Below are 20676 nucleotides of genomic sequence, written 5' to 3'. Positions count from 1 at the left end.
AGACGGGGTCAAGGTCGGCTCCATTCCATATGGTGAGACTGTAAGCATCTTAAATGATGATATGCAGTATAAGTACGGGCTGGTGGAGAATTAGACTTTGTGATGTTGGTTCCTTTCTGAATGCTTACACTGCAGAAACCGCAGGTGTCTCAAATTCGAATAAGCCAAGATCTGTGCTGGTGAGGAGTCTGAAATCCCAAAGATTGCACTGATTTTCCTTTTGTTGCCCCATGCTTTTAAAGACTGTGGTTATCTCTCTGTGCCATTAGCCTTGGAGTCCGTCCAGATTGCCAATATCCTTTCCTATGCCCTCTCTTAACCCATCGTTTCTGCTGTTTCCTTGTTATGCCTGCTGCATTGTTTGTGTTCAAATCTCCCAATTAGAAAGCCGCTCTGTGAACATGTACAAAGCAACTGGAGAACACATTTCCACAGTTCTTTCACAGTCCTCTTTCTCTCTCTCTCTCTCTCTCTCACACACACACACACGCACACGCACACACTTTCTCTCTTTCTCTCACACACCCACACACAACCCCCCCCCCCCCCCCCCCCCCCCCCCCCCCCCCCATACCATTTCAAACTCATATCAGACTAGGAGTTGTCACTTGTTTGCTGTGTGTTGCTGTTGGCCCAATGCTGTTGCTGAGAGCTGGTTAAGTTGATCAAAAATAGGAGCTTTGTGGCATAAACTGTCCTTTACTTACACAGGAAAAAAGAGCAGTATCAGTTCTCTTGGTTGTCAGCTTGCTATTATGCCATTTTCACTGATTGCACCCTCCTGCGGCTATAAAAATTATGTGACATGAATAATGTATGATGGAAACAAAAACTCTTATGTTAGTTTATTCCCCTCAGCCAAATGTAAATTCATTGAACTCCACCATACGCACACACAAAGAAATAACGGCTGGGACAGGAGGAACGCCGTGACCAAATGTACACGTCAGGCATTGAGTTGCCAAATTTGTAATCCCCCTTTTGTGGGGAGCCCTTCTACTCGGGTTGTGATGCAGGTGGGTAAATCAAATGTTGCAATTTAAATTTTTTCTTTCGACTATTGTTAACTTTATCTTGCGGTATAAAGTTAATAATGAAATGTGAATTTCAAATGACAACCGAATACTGTGTTTTGTAAGTCACCCCGCGCAGGAACATCTCATAAATGGCAGTAAAGTAAAAGTAAAGTTTTTGATCACTCCCTGAACCCGAACATTGCAATATCAGTAGCTTGGTCAGACTGAAATGTTTATAACTTTACTTTTTATAATTTAACGATTTAACATTTTGGCATCCTGAAATGGTAATGGAAAATTATTACCATGGAAATTCATTGACTGATTGATATCGCAAGTAGCTAGGCTACCAAGGACCTTCCAGTCCAGTGTGAAAGAGGAGGACAGAAAAACATTTCACTGTTCATGTGTAGTTTATTGTAATGCTTCTTAAGACTTTTGTGAATGGGGGCCTAGAAAATGTATAGGTTTACTAGCTTGTCAGGTTGTAGATCTAACATAAAATGGTCAAGAGCCAGAATCTGGCAACCCTATACAGGCATCTTCTGCGTGCGTTTGCTCCAAAATCCCTCTTCGTCCGAGCCGGCACAGATGGTCCCCTATCCGTCTATGATGTCAAACAGTTTCAGCTGTTGCAGAAGAAATAGCCCCGGATAAAAAAAGTTTCGAACGTGAATACGAGAAGGCAGTGGGATAAGGAACCTCCCAGACTTCGGTCCGAGCAAGGCATCATGTAGGGGAGGGGAAAAAGAGACAGATTAAACCGCAAACATTTTGATTGTTCGTGAACTTTTTTTACTTCTCTGACACACAGGCTACACACATGTAAAAACGACAATAACATATTTGTATTATTTTATTTTTGCTAATCTACCAACTAGCCTATAGTGCGTTCAGATCATAAAATGAGAGCTGATTGACGATAGGCTACGTTACAGTAAAATACTGGCAGCACTCATCCGAGCATTTGCGCAAAATGACCAGTGTTTTCAGAAGTGGACTGTTTTAAGATGGTCCAATGGACCAGTTTCTGAAGATAATCACCAGGCACGGCGGCCAAGCATCTCTAAAAATAAAAAAATAATAAAAAGTAGCATAATTGGTACGTAGCCCACTTTGCGACTTAGCTAGTTAACTAGCTAAAAGGAACAACTTTATAAGTTTTATAAAGGTTTTATAATTCATCGCTGGAGACCAGCTACGTTGCCACCTAGTCAAGCCTGGTAAGTGTGTCTGACCTTGTGATAGTTGCTACAACGTAATACATGTCTTGTGTTGTAGGCGGAAATATTTCTTCCTCGCAGTAAAGCATTTGTTGCTGCAGGAATGCTATACTTTAAGTGACTGGTGAGTGAGATTGAAGCGCTTCAAGAGATAGTTTACAGTAGGTGAGCTGCAGAACTGCATGTGAAGCGGGTCGTATTTTTGTTTTTGTTTGTTTTGTTTTTAAAGAAATTAAACATTTGGTGGATGCGTGATGTTAAATTGTTTATTCTGCTACTGCATATTATCATTCATCACTTGCCTGACGTTAATTTGTTGTTTTTAATTCAGCGCATTCCAGCACTGTGGTTGCATTGCGTTTTTACAGTGTGCGCGGCTCAGTTGCTAGGCTGTGGTAATTTTCATAAACTAACCATTTTAATTTATGTGCTTATATTAGTCTAAGTCAGCCAAACTTTTATGAGCTGGCGTATTTCAGATTGTGGCCAAATATTTGCTTTACTGTACAAACTTCATATTCGTTCACATCCGTGTGCTGTTAAAATGAAATGCTGCAGGTCTTCATAACACAAACATTGTAAAGCAATTATTGTTGCATCCCTTGTTATTTTAGAGTTTTCAGAAATTATTTTGTCGAATTAGCCATTTGGAGTTATTTAGTTAGGCTATGGTTAACTGTTTCACTTTGATCAGTATAGTTTTGTTCACTGGTACCACGTGAGAAATTTAGAGATATGATGGCGTGACAAACATTTCCTCGTTTCTGAAGGTTACCAAACGCCTGTCTATTAGTTTTAGCTGTCCCAAGGAAAAACCAACCAGTCCTTACGTATAAGATGTACAGACTGCCAACCTAGTTGTCCTTCGTCGATATTTGACACAGAAAGACACTCGAGATGCTTCTCGGTGTCAGCACAGATGCATGTAATTGCAGTGTGAAACTTGGACGTATTTATTTTGATGTACTCAACATAGAAAGAACCAGAGATAGGAAATGGCTGTGTGGTTGCTTGCTTACATTATCTTGCTGCAAGGGTCACAATTTGGGGTAGTGGTACAAAATTAAGCTGGTTATTTGGAATATCCACAACATTAAGAATAGTCCACACATTAAACGTAGCCTATTACTTGTGCATAAACATGTTTAAACACTTATTTGTGCATGCAGTGTGACACGAGGTCCCGTGCTTGTGGCATGCACAGTTGGCTAGGCATTGATTGATCAATTAAAATTTCATTTAATACAGAGCAGAGAGGAAAACTGAATTGTCAAAGAGCACATTGCATGGAAACAATGTGACTTGCGTTATGTCTGATGGTAAAAGGGCACTGATATGAAGTTCTAAAAAGGGAAATATTTCAGTTGAACCATGCAATCCTACCATATCAGCGCAGTTCTGCTGGGCTGAAGCACTAGAAGGGAATGCATCTGTCCTTATTAACATGCATTTCACAGTTCTTTGGAATAAACAGCTGAATTCATGGATAAGTTCCGCTCTGAGGCAAAATTACTTTTCAGATCATATTGAGACTTTTTCTGTGATGTTTCCGGTCGTCATGACACCACAATTATGTTTGGCTGCAGTGTTTTGAAGTCTTGAAGTGTCTTGAAAACCAATGGAACTGAAACACATGCACGCACATGCACACGCAGACACACACACACACACACAAAAACACAAACAGACACACGCAGCCACATACATCTGAATGACTAGCTCTGAATGACTAGATTGTAATTTAACCTTTGATAGCATGGGAAAACAGGGACATCTCCCTCGCACCAGTCTCCCTTTGTATCTACAAATGCCTATGAACGGTGTGTCCCGTGGCAAGTGGTCTGGGCCTTTACACTGTTACACTGCGTTTGCACAGCAATCTTTAGTTTTGCCTAAGAGGTGGGGTAAAACAAACCTGCAGGCAGTTATCCTGGCATGTTGTGTTGTTAGCAGTCTCAAAAGATGCTCCAGAATCGGGGGGGGGGGTGCTGGGAGATGTGTGGGCTGGTTTATGGCTCAGCTGCAACCAGCCAACCCTCGTACGGCACGTCTGTTCACTGTACAGTTTTTTTGCTCTCCTAGTGTTATGACTGCGGTGTCAGTTTGAAAATCACAGTTGGGTTCTCTCTCATTTTTAACCCCCTCCGTACACCCACGATAATGGCTACCATACCGCGCCTGATGGACGCCTTTAATCTTTTCCCCCGCATGGTGCTTTCTTCCCCGGGGGTTGTTGAAATGGCGCGGGCTGCTCGAGCCGTAGGAGAAGACCCCTTTCAGTGGGAGCGCCCTCTGCTCGGAGGGGTAATGATAGTCTTCTGCTCCTCTGCCAAAGAGTCACAGCACATCTCTGGTTACCTCCCGGCCAGCCAGCACCAGGTGGCTCCGCCTCTGCCTCCCTGGTGAAGTCTTGTCCTGTTCCTTTCCCATTATGAAGTGCGCTGTTCCTCTCCTGAGGTGAAAATTGAAAGCAGACTTGTTATGAGGCTTGAGAATTATGAGAATTGACGTTTTTCCAAGTTACTTTGGACGCAGATTTCTGGGAAAAATAATCTTGATAATAGGCTGCTTCGGTAAAATGTTGTCAGATGTCAAAACTGCACCAAGAGCACCAGAAAAGTCTGATGAAGTTTTCCCACATTAAATTTTCTCGAAGGGTGTTCAGATTTGTGCACCTTGGTGGGTTAAGGTCTTGAAGTTCGCTGTACGGTGATAAGATCTAGGAGAGTCCAAGAAGCTCACATAAACGCCGCTCAGCATTGGGGGCGACACAGCACAATGCATCCTTGGACTCCTTTTACTTTTATTCCTAATTCTGTGGATGCAATGGATGGATTCCTTTTTTAATGTAATAGAATTGCTGGAAAAGGAAGACTGACCTGAGTATCAACGTCCAGTTAAGATATTGCTGCCAACAATATTAGCCAGCTGCCTGTGACATGATCAACTGAACCACGATCACAGGTTGAAGTTCTCCAGCTATTAGCAACACCTAACTTGCTGCATCAAATGTATTTTGTATAATACATCAAGGAAAATAATAACCCAAGAAAATGTTTTGTTGGCATTACCAGGCATTTTAAAATCAGCCATACATACATTTGTGTAATATAGGTCAAATAAAGCAAATTGCCTTAAGAACAGAAAAAATGCTAGCTATGGAAAATAACATACTAAATTCTTCTTCACTACTTCTAGCTGCTATTGCTTTTGTTCACCAAGCATTTGTTTACTTAAAAATTCATTGTCGGATGGCAAACCCAACTAAGACGCTGCAGAGATGCAATCAAACAATAATGACACACACGCACTTCCGCAATAGGAAACACTGTGGCTTTGTTGTGGCAACAGACCCAAATCAAAACAAGGTGAAGATCGGAAGCACTTTATTTGAAGCCCTTTGTAGTTAATAAGCATTGCATGATAAGAATTTAGTAATTTTTCACTTTGAGGACTACAGCCTTATGTATGTTTTCCCATGAAATACATTTTTCTAAATAAATATCTTCAAAAGACATTTCCTTGTACCTATTCCACTGAATTGATATTTACATTGCTTTTCATCCATCTTAACAGAAAAATTAGGTTTGAGAGGCTTCCTTGGGCTAGGATTAAAGTTTAGAATTGGGGTTAGGATTAAGAATTTTTGAATCCATTCTTAAATTTTTTTTTTAAATGAATGAACATTTACACCTTTTAGAGCCTCTGATTCTTTTTTTCTCCATTATGTCCAGCTAAGCACATTCTTCTGGGTTTAACTTCAAACACCTATTGAACTTTTACTAGTAAAGTTAAAATTCTACTCCAGTTAGACACACATTACATGACAGTTATGAACTACTAGCACAGTTTCAGAGTCTAGCCCTAGGTGGCTGTTCTGTACTTTTGGAAAATGTGATGCATTTTAAAATGGCTTTTATGCAGGCTAAAGGCACAAAACAGATTCTTTTTTCCCCTTTCAGTTCATGAAGACCTAGGCTTGAACTTCCAAGAGTTGTTGGGCCCTAACCCTAATCCTCCGCTATGATGTGCTCTCTCTCCCCAGAACCCCTTGCGATCCAGATTATATTATTAGTTGCACCCCAGGTCAGCCACGCTTCAGCCTTGTTCAGATTCCTGCTAAAGTAGCTGTACAGTGACTGGGATTAACGGTCACGCCTGACCAAATCCCCTCTTTTTGGGTTAAATCTCTGTGCTCGCGGGGGGCCCAGGTCCGACAAACACCCTGCCCTCATGCTCGCCAAGAAAATAAATGACCCAGAAATGAAAACAAGTGGGGCATTCTTTCATTGAAAAAACCCCCAAAAATTGTAAATATGGGTCTATTACTGTCCATTGCTTGTTTTCTTGCTGAAGCTATGCTTGTCCAAAGAACTCCACAGGGTCTAGACATTGATTACCAGACAATCCTCCACCTACCGTTGTAAATATTTTAATATTGTTAAATACACATATCCCTTTGAGGGGTATTTAGCATTGGGACACTTAGGGGTGACACCAGTGCGTCAGAAAGTTAAACAAACGGGAGGACTTTTCCCACACAGCTGTACTGTCATGAGCTTCACTAGTATGCAAGAGAACACTCACGTTTGTGTTGTTTCTCCTCACGTTCGTGTGACAGCGTACCCAATCAAGCAGAGGATTTGCTCTTAAATTCTGTCACTGTAGAGAAATTGTTAGCTTCTTTTCTCACCAACGTGGTTGTTATTATATCAATTATTATAGTTTTTTTATTTAGCCCTCGTGATCTAATAATTTATAGAATCTTTATCATTAAATAAAACATAGTGTATAAATATCTTACTGTAGAGTGTTAAATATAAAATATAATGTAATCTGTAAAGCACTCTGACATTTTTTTTCTGTATGAAATAAAACTGATTTATATGATTCAGCTGCAAGATAAGCAAAGTCAGTCATGCTACTCAACAGAAACATAGGCTGAACCCTGTAGACCAGATGTTGTAAGTTTGAAACTGAGGTGTCATTACCCTACAGTAACTGAGAGTCCACTGCAGGCTGTTCTGGCTTTGTTCCACAGGGGTATGGTGGGAAGTCAGCCAAGTCTCTGCAGTTATGGCTGCATTTGCACCTCCTAGCTGGCTGAAAGTCTTGGCACTAGCTTTTCTGTACTGGCCTACAGGGTTGAAAGGGTTGAAACTGGGCTGTGTCCGAATTTGGCAACTTAACTACTGCATCCTCAAAATATGTACTACGAAGCATGTCTTCTAAGCATTCTGCATGCCGTTTAGTGTGAATTTTTAGTACGCAATGGGCAGTATGTGAAAAATATCCTCCACACTGTTTTCCAACCCTTACACCATAAGATGTTTCACCCTTGAGGCCATGATCACATCTCATTGTTGAAGGAAAACGTCATATTTATGGGAGCAAAATGGTCATTTACTTCCTGAAAAGTTTTCTCCAGAATATACTCAGTGAACCCCCAGAAATGAGTATATCATCCTGGGAATTTTCAAGTATACTGCTTTTTGAGAAAATTTCACCTGACCTACTTTTTTATCGAGTGTACTCAGCAACTATACTCAATAGTAGGCTAGTGCGCTGATTCAGACACGGCCCCCAGTCTCTGGCCCTCTTACGTTTGAGGAGCGCCACACTTGAGCTTGAGCGTCTCCTGCAGGGCTTCAGGTGACATAACGGCAATGCCACCAGTTCCAAACTTGGGGGGGGGGGGATTACACGAGGAGACTGGGAAGAAAACTCCAAATTCCAGGTGTTGTAGGGTCACTTCTTAACTTTTGAATATTGAATTAGTGTAATTCAAAACTATCTTGCCATTTTTACTTGAATTCCTGTGATGGTACACAGAAAGTAGTGTGACCAATGTGGCATTGCATGTATTTATATTGGTGTATTGGGGGAACACAGTCTGGAAACAGCTGCTGGATTCGGGGCGAGGTCAGGGTGTCTGACCAGCTGGCGCAGCCGGGACCGGCCCCACGGCGAGCTCCTTTGGGCCTGACTCTAATCCCGCGTAACAGGACTCCTCTGCGCCCAGCGGACGCTGGTCTTCAGCCTCGCTTAATGCAGCCATAATTCAGTTTGTTGGGCGATGCGGGTGCTGCCGCCAAAATCCCTCCAGTACAAAGCCGCAGAGTTTCCTCCATTTCACGGGATGAGAACATGGCCCACAGGTAGACTGTGGGACCCCTCAAACCCAAACCCAGCACAGGCCCAAGGGTGATCACGCATGCAAGGCATGAGGGGGGAGGTTTTGTTAAACTTGAGCTTCCACCTCATTGATCCCTCTAGAATTCTCCGCTTGCACACCCTCACACACACACCCTCTTGTCTCAGCTCAACCAACCGAGATTGGACCCGCCTCCCCGCGGGCTGAAATCGGTGTCCAGTATGCTTTGATATCGTTGATGAAGTACCGACTCGATGCCCTACAAAGTTAATCAGCCGAAAAGTATGTTTCGCTGAGGCGGAGCTCTTCTGGAGCGTGTCCCAATTGTTGCAGTGGGAAGGGGCAAACTGTGGAGGTTTACTGTGATTGGTGGTTTTCTGCATTTAAAGACCCCACTTATACAGAGAAATGGGGAACTGCCTGTTTCCACATAGTAACTTGGATCTACATTTATGGAACTAATGGAACAATCAATACCAGTAGAAATAGTTAACCATTGCCATTTTTTTGCGAAAGCGTATTTTTATACTTAACATCCTAAAAGGTTTTTGAATAACCAACAATTCTTTTGACTGGATAAATGCTTTTGTTGATATTATCATGCCATCAGCTGCACCTGCTGAAACAATTGTGGCTGGTGTTAAAAAGAGTTGGGTGTTCCAAATTGGTAGAAAAATGGAAAACGTAAACCAAAATACCAATGTTTATGGACTAGTTTCAGTTCTGGCTGTTATAATGGTGTGAGCCAGTACTTGGACGAGGGGCTGGGGCCAGCTGGGGACTTTCAGAGATACTCAGATTTGATTTCTGAGTTATTTTAACAGTTATTTGTTATTTTACCTCAGAAAAGAAAAGAATTGTTGCATGTTTGCTTAAAAAGTGCAGTCGGTCACATATCAAAGCACACACATGTCTAGGAATGTGTTGTCTCCTGTTGTTTATTAGTACAGCTGTGGCACAGGAATCTTCCACCATGCACTGCTGTTCCACAGCAGTGAGAAAAGCAGTTATGAGGTGGAATCGCCTAAAGTCTGTTTCAACATGAGGCAAATTAACTTCTCTGCATGCTTCACCTCATAAGTGTTTCACCTGGTATCACTTCCAGATCTGCTCCCAGAACATACACGTCCATACTCCTAGGCATTGTTTAATTCTGCCTCATGCTGTCTCGAATTAAGCTCTTCTTTTAGGAAATGCGCCTGGCGGTAATTCTTGCTTTTCTTTTTTTAATTATCTGGCTGCGACGGATCCTTTTACGGCATGCATTATTAAAAATCAAGGGCCAGGCTGCACTTAAAGCAGTGAAAGTACATTTGGGCCTTTCGGGTTCTCTCTCTCTCTGTCTCTGATATCCCCTTCAAACTAATAGCTTTGTGTTGCGAAAAGGTATTTGCCCCCTTCCTGTCTAATATTTTATATTTTGGCTTAAGGTCTGAAACTGTGCAGTGCAACAAATATGCAATAACAGAGGAAATCAGGAAGGGGCAAATGCTTTTTCACTGCCCTGTATAACTTTATATAACTCATATACTTTGATGAAAGATTACTGCAAGAAACAGTGCATGGAGGTCATTTACATTTATTCGAAACTCATAACTCAAAACTTTATTCGTAACTTGTCATCGGTGTTGTGTGTTGGCATAATGTTTTGTTTCGTTTTTTTTGCTCACAGCACTATTGCCATTCACACCGTCTCTTTTTTCTGTTTCTGTTGCACTCCGGATTGGTTCATTGTAAACTATGAACTCCTGCAATCTTAATTCAGTCAGAGTGTCCTACAGTTCTCCTGCTTCAAAATTCACAGACAAAATGTCTGAATGAGGTTCCTATCTGCATGGCCCAGAGCACAATCAAGACTCTTCACAGCCATCTGTGCTGTGTCCAAGTCCCCCTGTTTCTGCCAGCAAGGAGGGTTTTTGAGAGTGGGTGGTAAGACGGGGCCTGCTGTAGGGGATTTCCCCCTGTATGAAGTCTAGCAAGCTGCAAAACATTATGGGACTGAGGGGGACTTGGCGAGCGGGTTTGCAGATGTGCAGAGGAACATCCGTCATAGCAGCCACGTGTAGTATTTGCCCAAAATCAGTCGGAAAGAGTCGCTTTTTCCATTCTGTAATCATGCATCTGGGACAAATGAGCCGGTATCTTCTTGCCTTTGATTGGTTGTTTCAAATACAGGTCTACTGGTTGGGGTAACTGTTGAGGGAAAGGGTTAGTCTGTTAGGAGACTGCAGTTTTGCTAAATAGGCTATTTTTGAGAGCAGAGAGGCAACAAAGGGGCAGCCATGATTTAGATATTTCAGAGTAGTAATACTAGTAGTAGTAATAATAAAAAACTACATTATTTCCCTGCAGAGTCTTTTCTAATATATATCTTTGTGTCCAAGGAGCTGGTATATGTCGTTTTTATAATTGTAATAATGATGAATCTTGGGGAGTTGGGGTGGCATATGAGATGGGGAACAGAGAGGTGAAGGGACTTGGTATGAGTGAGAGGGAAATGGTGAAGCTTTGTCTCATACACCATAGACTTGCTGTGTGACACCCTGACCTGGAATTACCTCTGTTCCCCACAGTTGAGAGCAAGAGAAACCACTCAAGCCCTGAAAGCCAATATTAATGATGCCCCTGTCATTACAGTTCCATTATATTTCAACCACGGTTTCCATATTGCTCTGTTGTAACCATGGACCTGTTTTCCATGGTTACAAATTATTTTGAAAATGTTTTTTTATTAAAAACCAAAGCAATAATTAGCACTCTGGAATGCACTCTCTTAGGAGCCATGGATACAGAATTCCACATCATTCTAAATGTACTGTGTTCTCTAAAGACGAAATGGAGAGCAATGTCCTTTTTCTAAGATAAGCTGCCTTTTACTGCTGTCTCCTTTTACCCCTTTGAGCTTTTTCTTAAGAAGCCAAGTCTATGTGATATCAGGTTAATGGGTAATGCAGTGGTATTGTAGCCTTTCTCTTAGATACTGATATGGGACTGTACCACAGCATGGCCAATTTCTGTGCTGTATGTTTTCTTCATTATGAATCTTTGCTGACTGAGCAAGAAAGCCCATTGATTCAACCTCCATATCAAACTCCAGCCCTCCCCCACCATTTCCTGTTCTACTTCCCATGCTGGGGAAGGGCAATGACCTGGAACTGATCTCAGCTTCCTGTTGTGAGCCTGTGCTTCCTGTAGAGTTGTGGGCCAGGGGGTTTGAGGTGAAACGTTAAAGGTCATGGTTTCCAGGTGGAGGTGTTTGGTGTAGGGTGATGTTTCATCCCAAGACAGGATTCACAGTTTGTGTAAATATCACAAAGTGTTTGTGTTAGTGTCACCTTTAATTGATCACTGCAATAATAGAAAAGCTTCCACGTGAAGAATAGAAATGCTGGTCTTGATAGAACATCAATCGAACAAACAAACTGCTGACCTAATATATTTGTACTCCTGTCTCAATACGATTGGAAGAGTCAAGTGTAAACATTTAAGTTACAAAGGACCTTCATCACCCTTAGTCATTGTCTGCTCAAACACCCATTTTAATTTCTTGCCCTTGCTTAAGTTTTCATGTACCGTGAATAGGTCATCATACTTCCTTGTGAATCAAGATGAGCCCAGGAGTGGCTCAGGTCATAGGACACAGTCAGCCTGGGAGTTGCTCATAGGAGACAACACCACAGCGAAACAGTGCAGTCAGCCTGGGAGGGGCTCACAAGAGGCCACAGCACAGTGAAAGCCCACAGTGAGCCTGGAAGTGGTGGAGAAGCAGGGGCTATAGCAGGACAGACAGGCTTCACGCCAGCACAGCCATTGAGAAGGGGGGGTGGCATTCACTTACACACACCCTGGGGTGTCACTGATCCCCTGCAGCAGGAGGGCAGAAAAGCTTAAGACCTCAGCTGTCTCCAGGAATCCCTCTCTCCCTGCCGCCACACCCCGCGTTCATTAGGCACACCCTCACAAGGCACCCAAGAATCCGGGGCGCACGCAGGCCCGGACCGTCAGCTGGGCTCTGCACATTCCGCAGGGCGGGGAGAAGTTTCCGGAAACACATGGTCTGTAAAGAAGAACAGCTACATGCCTGAGCTTGTGGGTCTATTGTACACTGTGTACAATGGGGTGAGGGTGATTGGACATGTTAATACGTCATGTTAAAAGTTCCCCACGATGTGGGGGGTGCTGGGATAGAACAGCCTAGAAAGTGCTGAGTAAATCAGGCCAGGGGAGACACAGTGACACGGAATGAGAAAGACCGTCACAAGCACTGGGACGCTTTTTCTGTTTTCCATTCACAGCGACCACTCTGGTCTCAAAGACAAACCCCCCCCCCAGCTCTCCCATTCCTTCTTTCAAGCCAGGGTGGGGGGCGGGGGTTTGAGGTGAGGGAGTTCGTACCGCAAACAGCTGCCAGCACCTCTTTTTTGTGCAGGACGGGCGCAGATTAACCAGCATGCACTGCAACTCGCCTCAATAGGGGGTCACGGCCTGTCTGCGGAGCCTTTGTGCGGCCGCATAAAGCCTCCATTCTCCAGGGTCCTCAGACACAGCCGGCCGTGTACACCAAGGGGCGGCGGTGGCGTGGGCGGGGAGGTTGGGACTGTGCGGACCCAGGCCCACGGAATGCCAGAGAGCAGGCGCGTCGGGCCGGAGGGGCGCGCAGGGGGAAGCCCTTCATTACCCGCGGCGTCGGGGCTATCTGGCTCCAGGGCCGAAAACAGCCAGGCTTTAATGGACCAGCCTGCCTGCGATGGACCAACCTCTCCGATGAGGAACTGACATCCCCAGTGTTTCCACTCTCCGCCCCCCCCCCCCTTCCCCCACCTCCTGCATGGTACAGACTGTTGATTCACTCAGCCGTGCAGTCCCTCAGTCTCCTAATCGCTGAATGATTCTGAAATGGAACTTTCCCTCCTTGCATTTCTTCACTGTGTTCCCAGAACCTTTGCTCAGTGAGGAAGCCCATTAGTGGAGCCCGCATCCCTCAGACACTTAATCGCTACACAACTGTGTGGGGGTGCGTCAAACTCTGAATACCCTGTTTGGAAATTTGCAGATAATGCATTGTATACTGATATTTTTACTTCAGGAAGTTGACTGATTATATTAAGAAGATGAGATGAGTGGGAAACATGAGCAATAAATGGAAAATGAAAAGGTTGTTTGTTTAGATAGTCAATCAAACTCCAGTCCAGGAGGGCTGCAGTGCCAGGTTTAACTCCAGTCCTGGAGGGCCGCAGTGCCAGGCTTAACTCCAGTCCAGGAGGGCTGTGGTGTTTCAGCATTTAAGTGCTTATTTTAAGTCAGTGGCATGTTAAAGGGGCTGCACATCTGGTTTTCATGGCTTAAATTGGCTCTCCGGGACTGGAGTCAAACCTGCAGATGTTGCAGCTGTCCAAGACATGAGTTAAACCTGTTTACACTGGGGTCCTCCAGGACTTCAGTTAAACCTGCAGACACTGGGGTCCTCCTGGACTTCAGTGAAACCTGCAGACCCTGGGGTCCTCCAGGGCTGGAGTTCAACCTGCAGACATTAAAGTATTTTTGGAGAAAAGGCTAGCAAGCATCTAAAGTAATTCAGCAGTATCTTGCCTGTCTTATCTTTCAGTTGGTTTAGGCTTGATCACAATGTAAGAACTGCCTGACTTAATAAAGGCAGGTGTGGATGTTGTGTTCAGAGTATTTCTAGATATGGTGGGTGGCTTTCTTTCCTGACGGAGAACCTCACACAGCTGAAGGCACACCAAAGACACACACAGCAGGGCGAAGCAACACACACAAACTTGTTTCACCTGTTTGATGTTTGGATCACACAAGCGCCATGTCTTGTTCTCAGTGTCGTAAAACGAATGAGACGGGGGGCCCGCAGGCCTTGGTCTGGCACAGGAAGGAGGGATGGGGGAGGGAACATGAGCAAACGAGTGAGTCAAGCGCAGCTTTCTCTGGGCTCTCGTTCTTTCCAGCTCAGGTCATGGTTAGGACTCCTAGTTCTGTTCTCATTCTGTGGGAAGAAAAGGAGTGAATGAGGCAGCAGGAGGAGGGGCCTGGTTCTGAAGTTTTCTTGTTTTCTTCTTTGCCGAGTCGGATCACGGTCTTGGGCGCGTTCCATTGACAAGTTTGTTCCAGAAACTGAGGAACTATGGAAATCGATACTTCATTCTCTGGCTTTTAATTGGCTCTGAAATATAACCCCTTTCTCTCAATTTCTCTCTCCTATGCCCTCTCTTATCCCGTCATTTCTGTTGTTTTCTTGTTATGCCGGCTGCCTTGTTTGTGTTCAAATTTCCCAATTAGAAAGCAGCTGTGTGAATGTGTACAGAGCAACCAGAGAACACACCGTGCTCTCTCTCTCTTCTCCTCCCCTCCAGTGGGTGTTTGGGAATTTCATATTAACATCATGATGTCATAATTGTAGCGTATTTGGTCATTGGATTGAGCTTCATTCTGACATTTATTGGGAATATGTAGGAATGTGATTTTTAAACTGCAGTTTTTTATTGTTAAAGCTGCATGCAGATAATTTATGTTTAGCCTTTGATTTAAATGGTTTCATATTGGAGTTGCTCCATATCCTGTCAATCATACATTCATTTCAATGAGCCAATAAATCAGACTTTTAACTGGTTAAAATGGATGGGGGTGGGGAATTTAATCAGAAATGAGAGCATTCATGGTCCCCTTAGGAGTGGAATGAGAGCCTAATATGAGCAATAACACGGGTTTTATTCCCCTGACGTCAATCAGTCTTTATATGTATGTAGCGTCCTTAACAAACATATCACAATGGAAATTCTGCAGAGACTCTCCAGCCCCTTAAAAGATGAGCGGGTCTAGCTCCTGGTGTATTATGGGATGTAAAAAATAGAAAATGTAGACAATAATAGCTCAGTAATTACAAACATACTGGTGAAAACAGTCCAGGGCTATTAGAGGTGACAGGGCAACTCTATGCTTGGTTTGCAGGAATGAGGCTCATGAAGGCTATGAATAAGCAGTCTGTTCAAGTTCCTGACGGGATTCCTCCATACAGTACAAAGCCCTTGAGACCCTTGTGGCTTAAGAAGGCTCTGGAAAGACAGTTCTCTGTAGCCTTATGGCCGAGGCCAGAGTTTGATTTATCCCTTCAAGAAAGAGAGGCGCGATTGAGTGAAAGAGAGAGAGAGAGAGAGAGAGAGACCTTTTTCACAATGAGCTTATTCCTCCCGCATGGTTGCCAGTTTTTTATGGTTTCAATCTGTTCAGCAAAGCTGATTACACATACAGCCAATAACCCCCACCACACATGCACACACACACAAACAGGTGCTACAACCAGCTGTCAGATTTCACACTCTTTTTCAAAAGACATTGGGAGCCACATGCAGACTCACATGAACCTGATGGGGTTCTTGTGGGTTCTTGGTTTGGTTTTATGGCTCAGAACACTAAACATCACTCAATGAATTGTGAGTCTTTAAGTATTGTTTCTCTAAGTATTGTTTATAGGGAGTGATAGCCCCTATTAGCCCCTTGCGGTAAAGTATTTGGAAGTAGTGTATGTGTCCGGCAGAAGTGTAATACAGTGATTTTTTTCATGGTTGCAGATTGAGTACCAGGCGTGTTGCGATGGCGGTCACCTCCCAGTAACCCCGCTTTTTGCGCGACCCGCCGTCTCTCCCAAAATGAGTGACCCCTCTCAGCCGCCTCTGGAGGGGACGCCCCCTGGCGTGGCCGAGGTGGACACGTGCCGGCTGGCGATGGACAGGAAGTACGACGTCGTCCCCGCGCTCATCTGCTCCACCTGCTGCTTGTTCGGAATCGTCTATTGCTTCTTTGGTAAGCCTGGACCGCGGAGACCCGCACACGCTCACGGATGTGCACTCGTACCTGGGCGCTCAGACATGCGTGCGCATGTGCCTGCGCGTCTGTGCGTATGTATGTGCACATATGGGCACATATGCATGTATTTGTGCATGTGCACGGTAGTAAGCATATATGTGGTTGTGTGTGTGTGTGTGTGTGTGTGTGTGCAAGTGTAGGCTGTCCATACCCACAGAAACACACACACACACACACACACACACACACACACAGAGAAAAAATCTGATGCAGAAAAATGATTATTTTCCTGGGTGTTTCCCTCAGTACGAACATCCCTAGTGCAGAAGTGGGCTCACAAAACTGCAGTTCTTGGTCAATCCACTAGAGGCTCCCTTACAAGGATGGCTATTAGGCTTATTCAGTTTGAAACTCGGGAGGCCTGCCCAGATAAATTAAGCAGATTAGCCATTTTCCCCCCACCTGGTAGAGACAGATGGAACCACATTCCCGTCTGCTGTGCTGTGCAACGATGCGCCACCTGGATTACCTGGTTTTACAGGTTCAGATCCCATTAACCCCACAGCTGTGAATGTTTCCGTGGGAACGAGGAAGAGATGGGTGGATTACCGTAATTTACCAGCATAATCTGAGTGCAGGGTCACTGTGTGTAGTCAGACAGAAAGCCTCTAAGGTTTCTAAAGCAAGGCCCTGTTGGGTCACACTGTGGGAGTGCTCTCTCCGACCTCCAAATAAATGTAGCATCTGCTGCCCCTCTGTGGATATAATTGGGTACTGCATTGTTTGTATACTGCCCAGATGTGGTTTAAAGTCTTCCATTGTCTCCCTTCACCTCTTATTTATATTGAAAGAAACTAATCTGTCCCATTTAATTAAATTCACTATTTTTTTTGTTGGCATGTCGTACTATTCATCTATATCAGACATGATTAAAATTCTTAAGCAAATGTTTTGCCGCCCTTGAACAAGCATCTATGGTCATACATTCTAAAATATAATGAAATATACATATGAATATATGGATAGACACATATATTTTGCATGAATATATGGTGAATTCATCTTTAGCACAGTGGTTAGTGCAGTGTTCTCTATGCATTTTTGAAATTATTATTTTTGACAAGATATTTGATCAATAAATTTTTCATACTTTTTACAATATATGAAGAACAGTAATCTCTTATATATATTTCTATGTATTTTACACTATAATGCTGCAATATATTATAGACGTTCCATATATTGGAAAATATATTCTTGTTGTGTGAGTGAGTTCTGTTGTGCCCAAAAAGTCATTGAGAACAATTTTAGGCAGGTTGGAAAAGCTGCTTAGAAAAAATGCATCACTTTGACTTATTTCCCTTTAAAAAGGATTTGCCCTCTTCCTGATTTTCTCTATTATTGTATATTTGTCACACTGAATGGTTTCAAATCTTCATTCTGACTATAATATTAGACAAACCTGTGTAAGCACAAAACACATTCACCTGTGCTTAAGCAGATGCACAAGTCTTTCATTTACATTCATATACTGTACATATACAGTATATATTTCATATTAAATAAGAGTACCGTTCTACCACACTGTCATCGGGGTAATTAGTATAATTTAGCATCTCTACTGTATAAAGCAGGGTGCCACGTGTATCGTGCTTTGGGTGTTTGTGCTGTTGCCTGCAGGTGGTGAACATGTTTTATTGAAAATGTTTAATTCTTCCTCCTCTCATCTCCTTTATTTTCTGCCCCTCCCTCCCTCCCTCCCTCCCTCTCTCTCAGGGTACCGCTGCTTCAAGGCGGTGATGTTCCTGTCGGGGCTGATGTTCGGCTCGGTGGTCATCTTCCTGCTCTGCTACAAGGAGCGCATCCTGGACGTGCCGCTGAGCGTGGAGGCCAGTGCGGGCATCGGGGTGGGCATCGGGGCACTGTGCGGCCTGGTCACCATGCTGGTGCGCAGCGTGGGCCTCTTCCTGACTGGCCTGCAGCTGGGCCTGCTGCTCGCCATCGCCGCCCTGCTGGCCGCCAGCCCGTACTACAGCCCGGGCACGGTGTGGGTGCCGCTGGGCGCGCTGCTGGGCGCGGGCACCGTGTGCGCCGTCCTGGCGCTGCACTGGCAGCGCCTCTTCACCGTGCTCTCCACCGCCGCCTTCGGGGCGGCCGTCCTGACGGCGTGTGCCGACTACTTCGTGGAGACGCTGGCGCTGGGGGCGCACCTGTACGACCGGCTGCGGATGACACCCACGGCGCCGCTCTGCTGGTACGGCTGGGTCATCGCGGGCGTCTGGCCGGTGCTCGGCCTGATGGGCGTCTTCATACAGTGGAAGCTGACGGGGGAGGGGTACTCCCACACAGAGGGTGAGTCGCCTGCATCTCTTTGGATGGACTGTGCTTTTGTCACAATATGCCTTCCGAACTGCGGCATTTCAAATGTCAAAGTGCAGAATGGACCATGATCGTAGTTCATCATGAATTAAAATGTCTGTGTTTCTGTGTGTGTGTGTCTGTGTGTATGTGTCTGTGTGTGTGTGTGTGTGTGTCTCAGTCATTGTGAGCCGGCGGCAGAAGCGGGTGCAGCTGATGAGGATCCGCCAGAGGGACGCTAAGAAGCGGCAGCAAGCCGGCGGCCAGGAGGGAGTGTACCGCCGCAAGCCGACGCCCATCAAGCGCTACGCGGGAGACGTGCTGGCGCCGGTCGGTCTGCCCGCCTCTCTGAGCCTCCGCACTGCCGCTGCTCTTAAAAACTCTGAGACATCGTGCATCCTGCTGAGTCAAAATGGTGGATCGCATGCTCTGAAAGAAAAACCACCATTTTAAATCAGCAATAAGATGCTTTTTATTCTTCTCACATACTGTAATAAAATAAACGTAATTTATTGCTAATTGTAGCATCAGCTTTTCTTTTTGGTGAGTTTACCGTGGAGATGCATGTGTTGCTGAATCACTCCTACCTTCATTAAAGGGAGAGTGAACTCTCTGACCACATTGTCTCTCCCCTCCCTTTGCCTCTGCTCATCCCTCCTTTCTCTTTTCTGATCTCTCCTTTCCCCTCCTCCTCCCCTCCCCCCTCCCCTCTCCGCCCCGCAGAGTTACCTGCAAAGTCTGAGAGATCGGCAGATGGGCACAGGCACCTCTCTGAGCAGCCTGGGCACCGCCAACCACACCCTGATCGACTTTGACTTTGAGACAGGCTCCACCGTGCCTCTCACGGCCACCACCCCCGTCATCAGGGTCTGAAAGGGGAATTTTGCTTTACTCACCAAACCCCCCCCCTGCCCAAAACTTCCGGAAACTCCTCTCATTTCATCCCTAGCTACGCTTAAGAACACAGGAATACACAATGACTAGAACAGGTCATTCAGCCCACCTTAACGGCTCATCATTATCACCTACAGGCTACACGGTAGCCAACCAAGCCTGGACTTGCAGACACCTGCAGGGTCTTTGACCCGAATACGTTCCTCACACCGAGCCATCCTATAGCCCCCCAGCTCAGCCAATCGGGACAGACCCACAGCGTGTGATCACCCCCCCTCACCCTGGGGCAACGGGAAGACGCTGAGCTCATTCCGAGGGGCCGAAGGGCTGGTGCGTTTCGAAGGAGGGGGGAGAATTCCAAAAATGCGGTGCTCTAGGAAGAGACACGGACACACGCACAAATGCCGCTTCCTGTTTGAGTCTGATGTTTAAGGCGTGTAAAGTTAAACATCCTGCACCTACACTAAGAGGGCAGAGGTGTAAATGCTTCCTGTGTGTGATCTGCTCTGCACGTGGGTAGTGAGGACCCAGAAAATCATTTTCGAATCTGCCCTTCATCTCAGCCCTGATCCACTCCCTAGATCCCTGATCTGTGGAATGCGTTTGGTGCTTTTGGTGGAATCGAGAGACCTGTGATTGGCTCCTGTGCAGTTCAGATGAGCCAGTATTCAAGACGGTACAATGAAGTAGGAGTACAATGACTATGCAAAGACCTGACCACATCGCACTTACAGGGACTTTGAACCGTTAGGAAGATCCGTAATCATCTGAATACTGATGCTGTACTTTAGCACTGTGGTCAGGTTTGCATCTGTTTTGTAGTATCTAGTGCCTTTTTACATGTAGTGCTAGGGCTCCATGAAAAAGATAAATGCTCAGTGGCTAACAATGGTCAGTGTTAATTGACAGCTCAATATGATTACACATTAGATCAAAGTTTTTGTTGTTCTTGAGATGTGGGTACGAATGTGTGTTAGGGAGGGGGGTTATCTACATAAAGACTAATTTAATGTGTTTAAAAAATCTCACTGTTTCTGGATCACAAAGACTAATATACAGTAAAGAAAGAAGACAAAGACAAATACTAATACCCAGCAGAGTATTATTTTGCCTGTGAAATGAGTTAAGGTACAATTGTTCAGTGTTTTTATTGTTTTCTTTTATATACTGAAACTGTGGTATGACTGAACATAAATGGCACTCTGATAATGTGTAT

At 44.7% G+C, this 20676-nt stretch overlaps 1 protein-coding gene across 5 annotated transcripts; it reads left to right on the top strand.

Annotated features, from left to right (window-relative positions):
* The first annotated feature begins 886 nt into the window (after window positions 1–886).
* On the top strand, window positions 887–20066 carry LOC118208622 (transmembrane protein 198-like). Of its 5 annotated transcripts, none has more exons than XM_035383471.1 (5): window positions 887–1016; window positions 15974–16205; window positions 17985–18560; window positions 18748–18896; window positions 19290–20066. In XM_035383471.1, the coding sequence occupies exons 1-5, from the start codon at window positions 1011–1013 to the stop codon at window positions 19437–19439; spliced, it is 1113 nt and encodes a 370-aa protein (XP_035239362.1). In that variant the 5' UTR covers window positions 887–1010; the 3' UTR covers window positions 19440–20066. The 5 variants fall into 5 exon arrangements, with proteins under 5 accessions (XP_035239362.1, XP_035239364.1, XP_035239363.1 ...); XM_035383473.1 differs by lacking the exon at window positions 887–1016 and adding an exon at window positions 1389–2118; XM_035383472.1 differs by lacking the exon at window positions 887–1016 and adding an exon at window positions 1390–2239.
* The last annotated feature ends 610 nt before the right edge of the window (window positions 20067–20676 follow it).

The sequence above is a fragment of the Anguilla anguilla genome, chromosome 11 (assembly GCF_013347855.1).
Source record: "Anguilla anguilla isolate fAngAng1 chromosome 11, fAngAng1.pri, whole genome shotgun sequence".
In the NCBI taxonomy this organism is placed as follows: domain Eukaryota; kingdom Metazoa; phylum Chordata; class Actinopteri; order Anguilliformes; family Anguillidae; genus Anguilla; species Anguilla anguilla.
Note: the sequence above shows the minus strand (reverse complement) of the source record. Positions and strands in the feature narration are given on the sequence as shown.

Coding starts and splice junctions, on each gene's coding strand:
- LOC118208622 (XM_035383471.1), top strand. Junction 16,206..17,984: donor AATCGTCTATTGCTTCTTTG/GTAAGCCTGGAC, acceptor CCTCTCTCTCAG/GGTACCGCTGCTTCAAGGCG. Junction 18,561..18,747: donor GGGGTACTCCCACACAGAGG/GTGAGTCGCCTG, acceptor TGTGTGTCTCAG/TCATTGTGAGCCGGCGGCAG.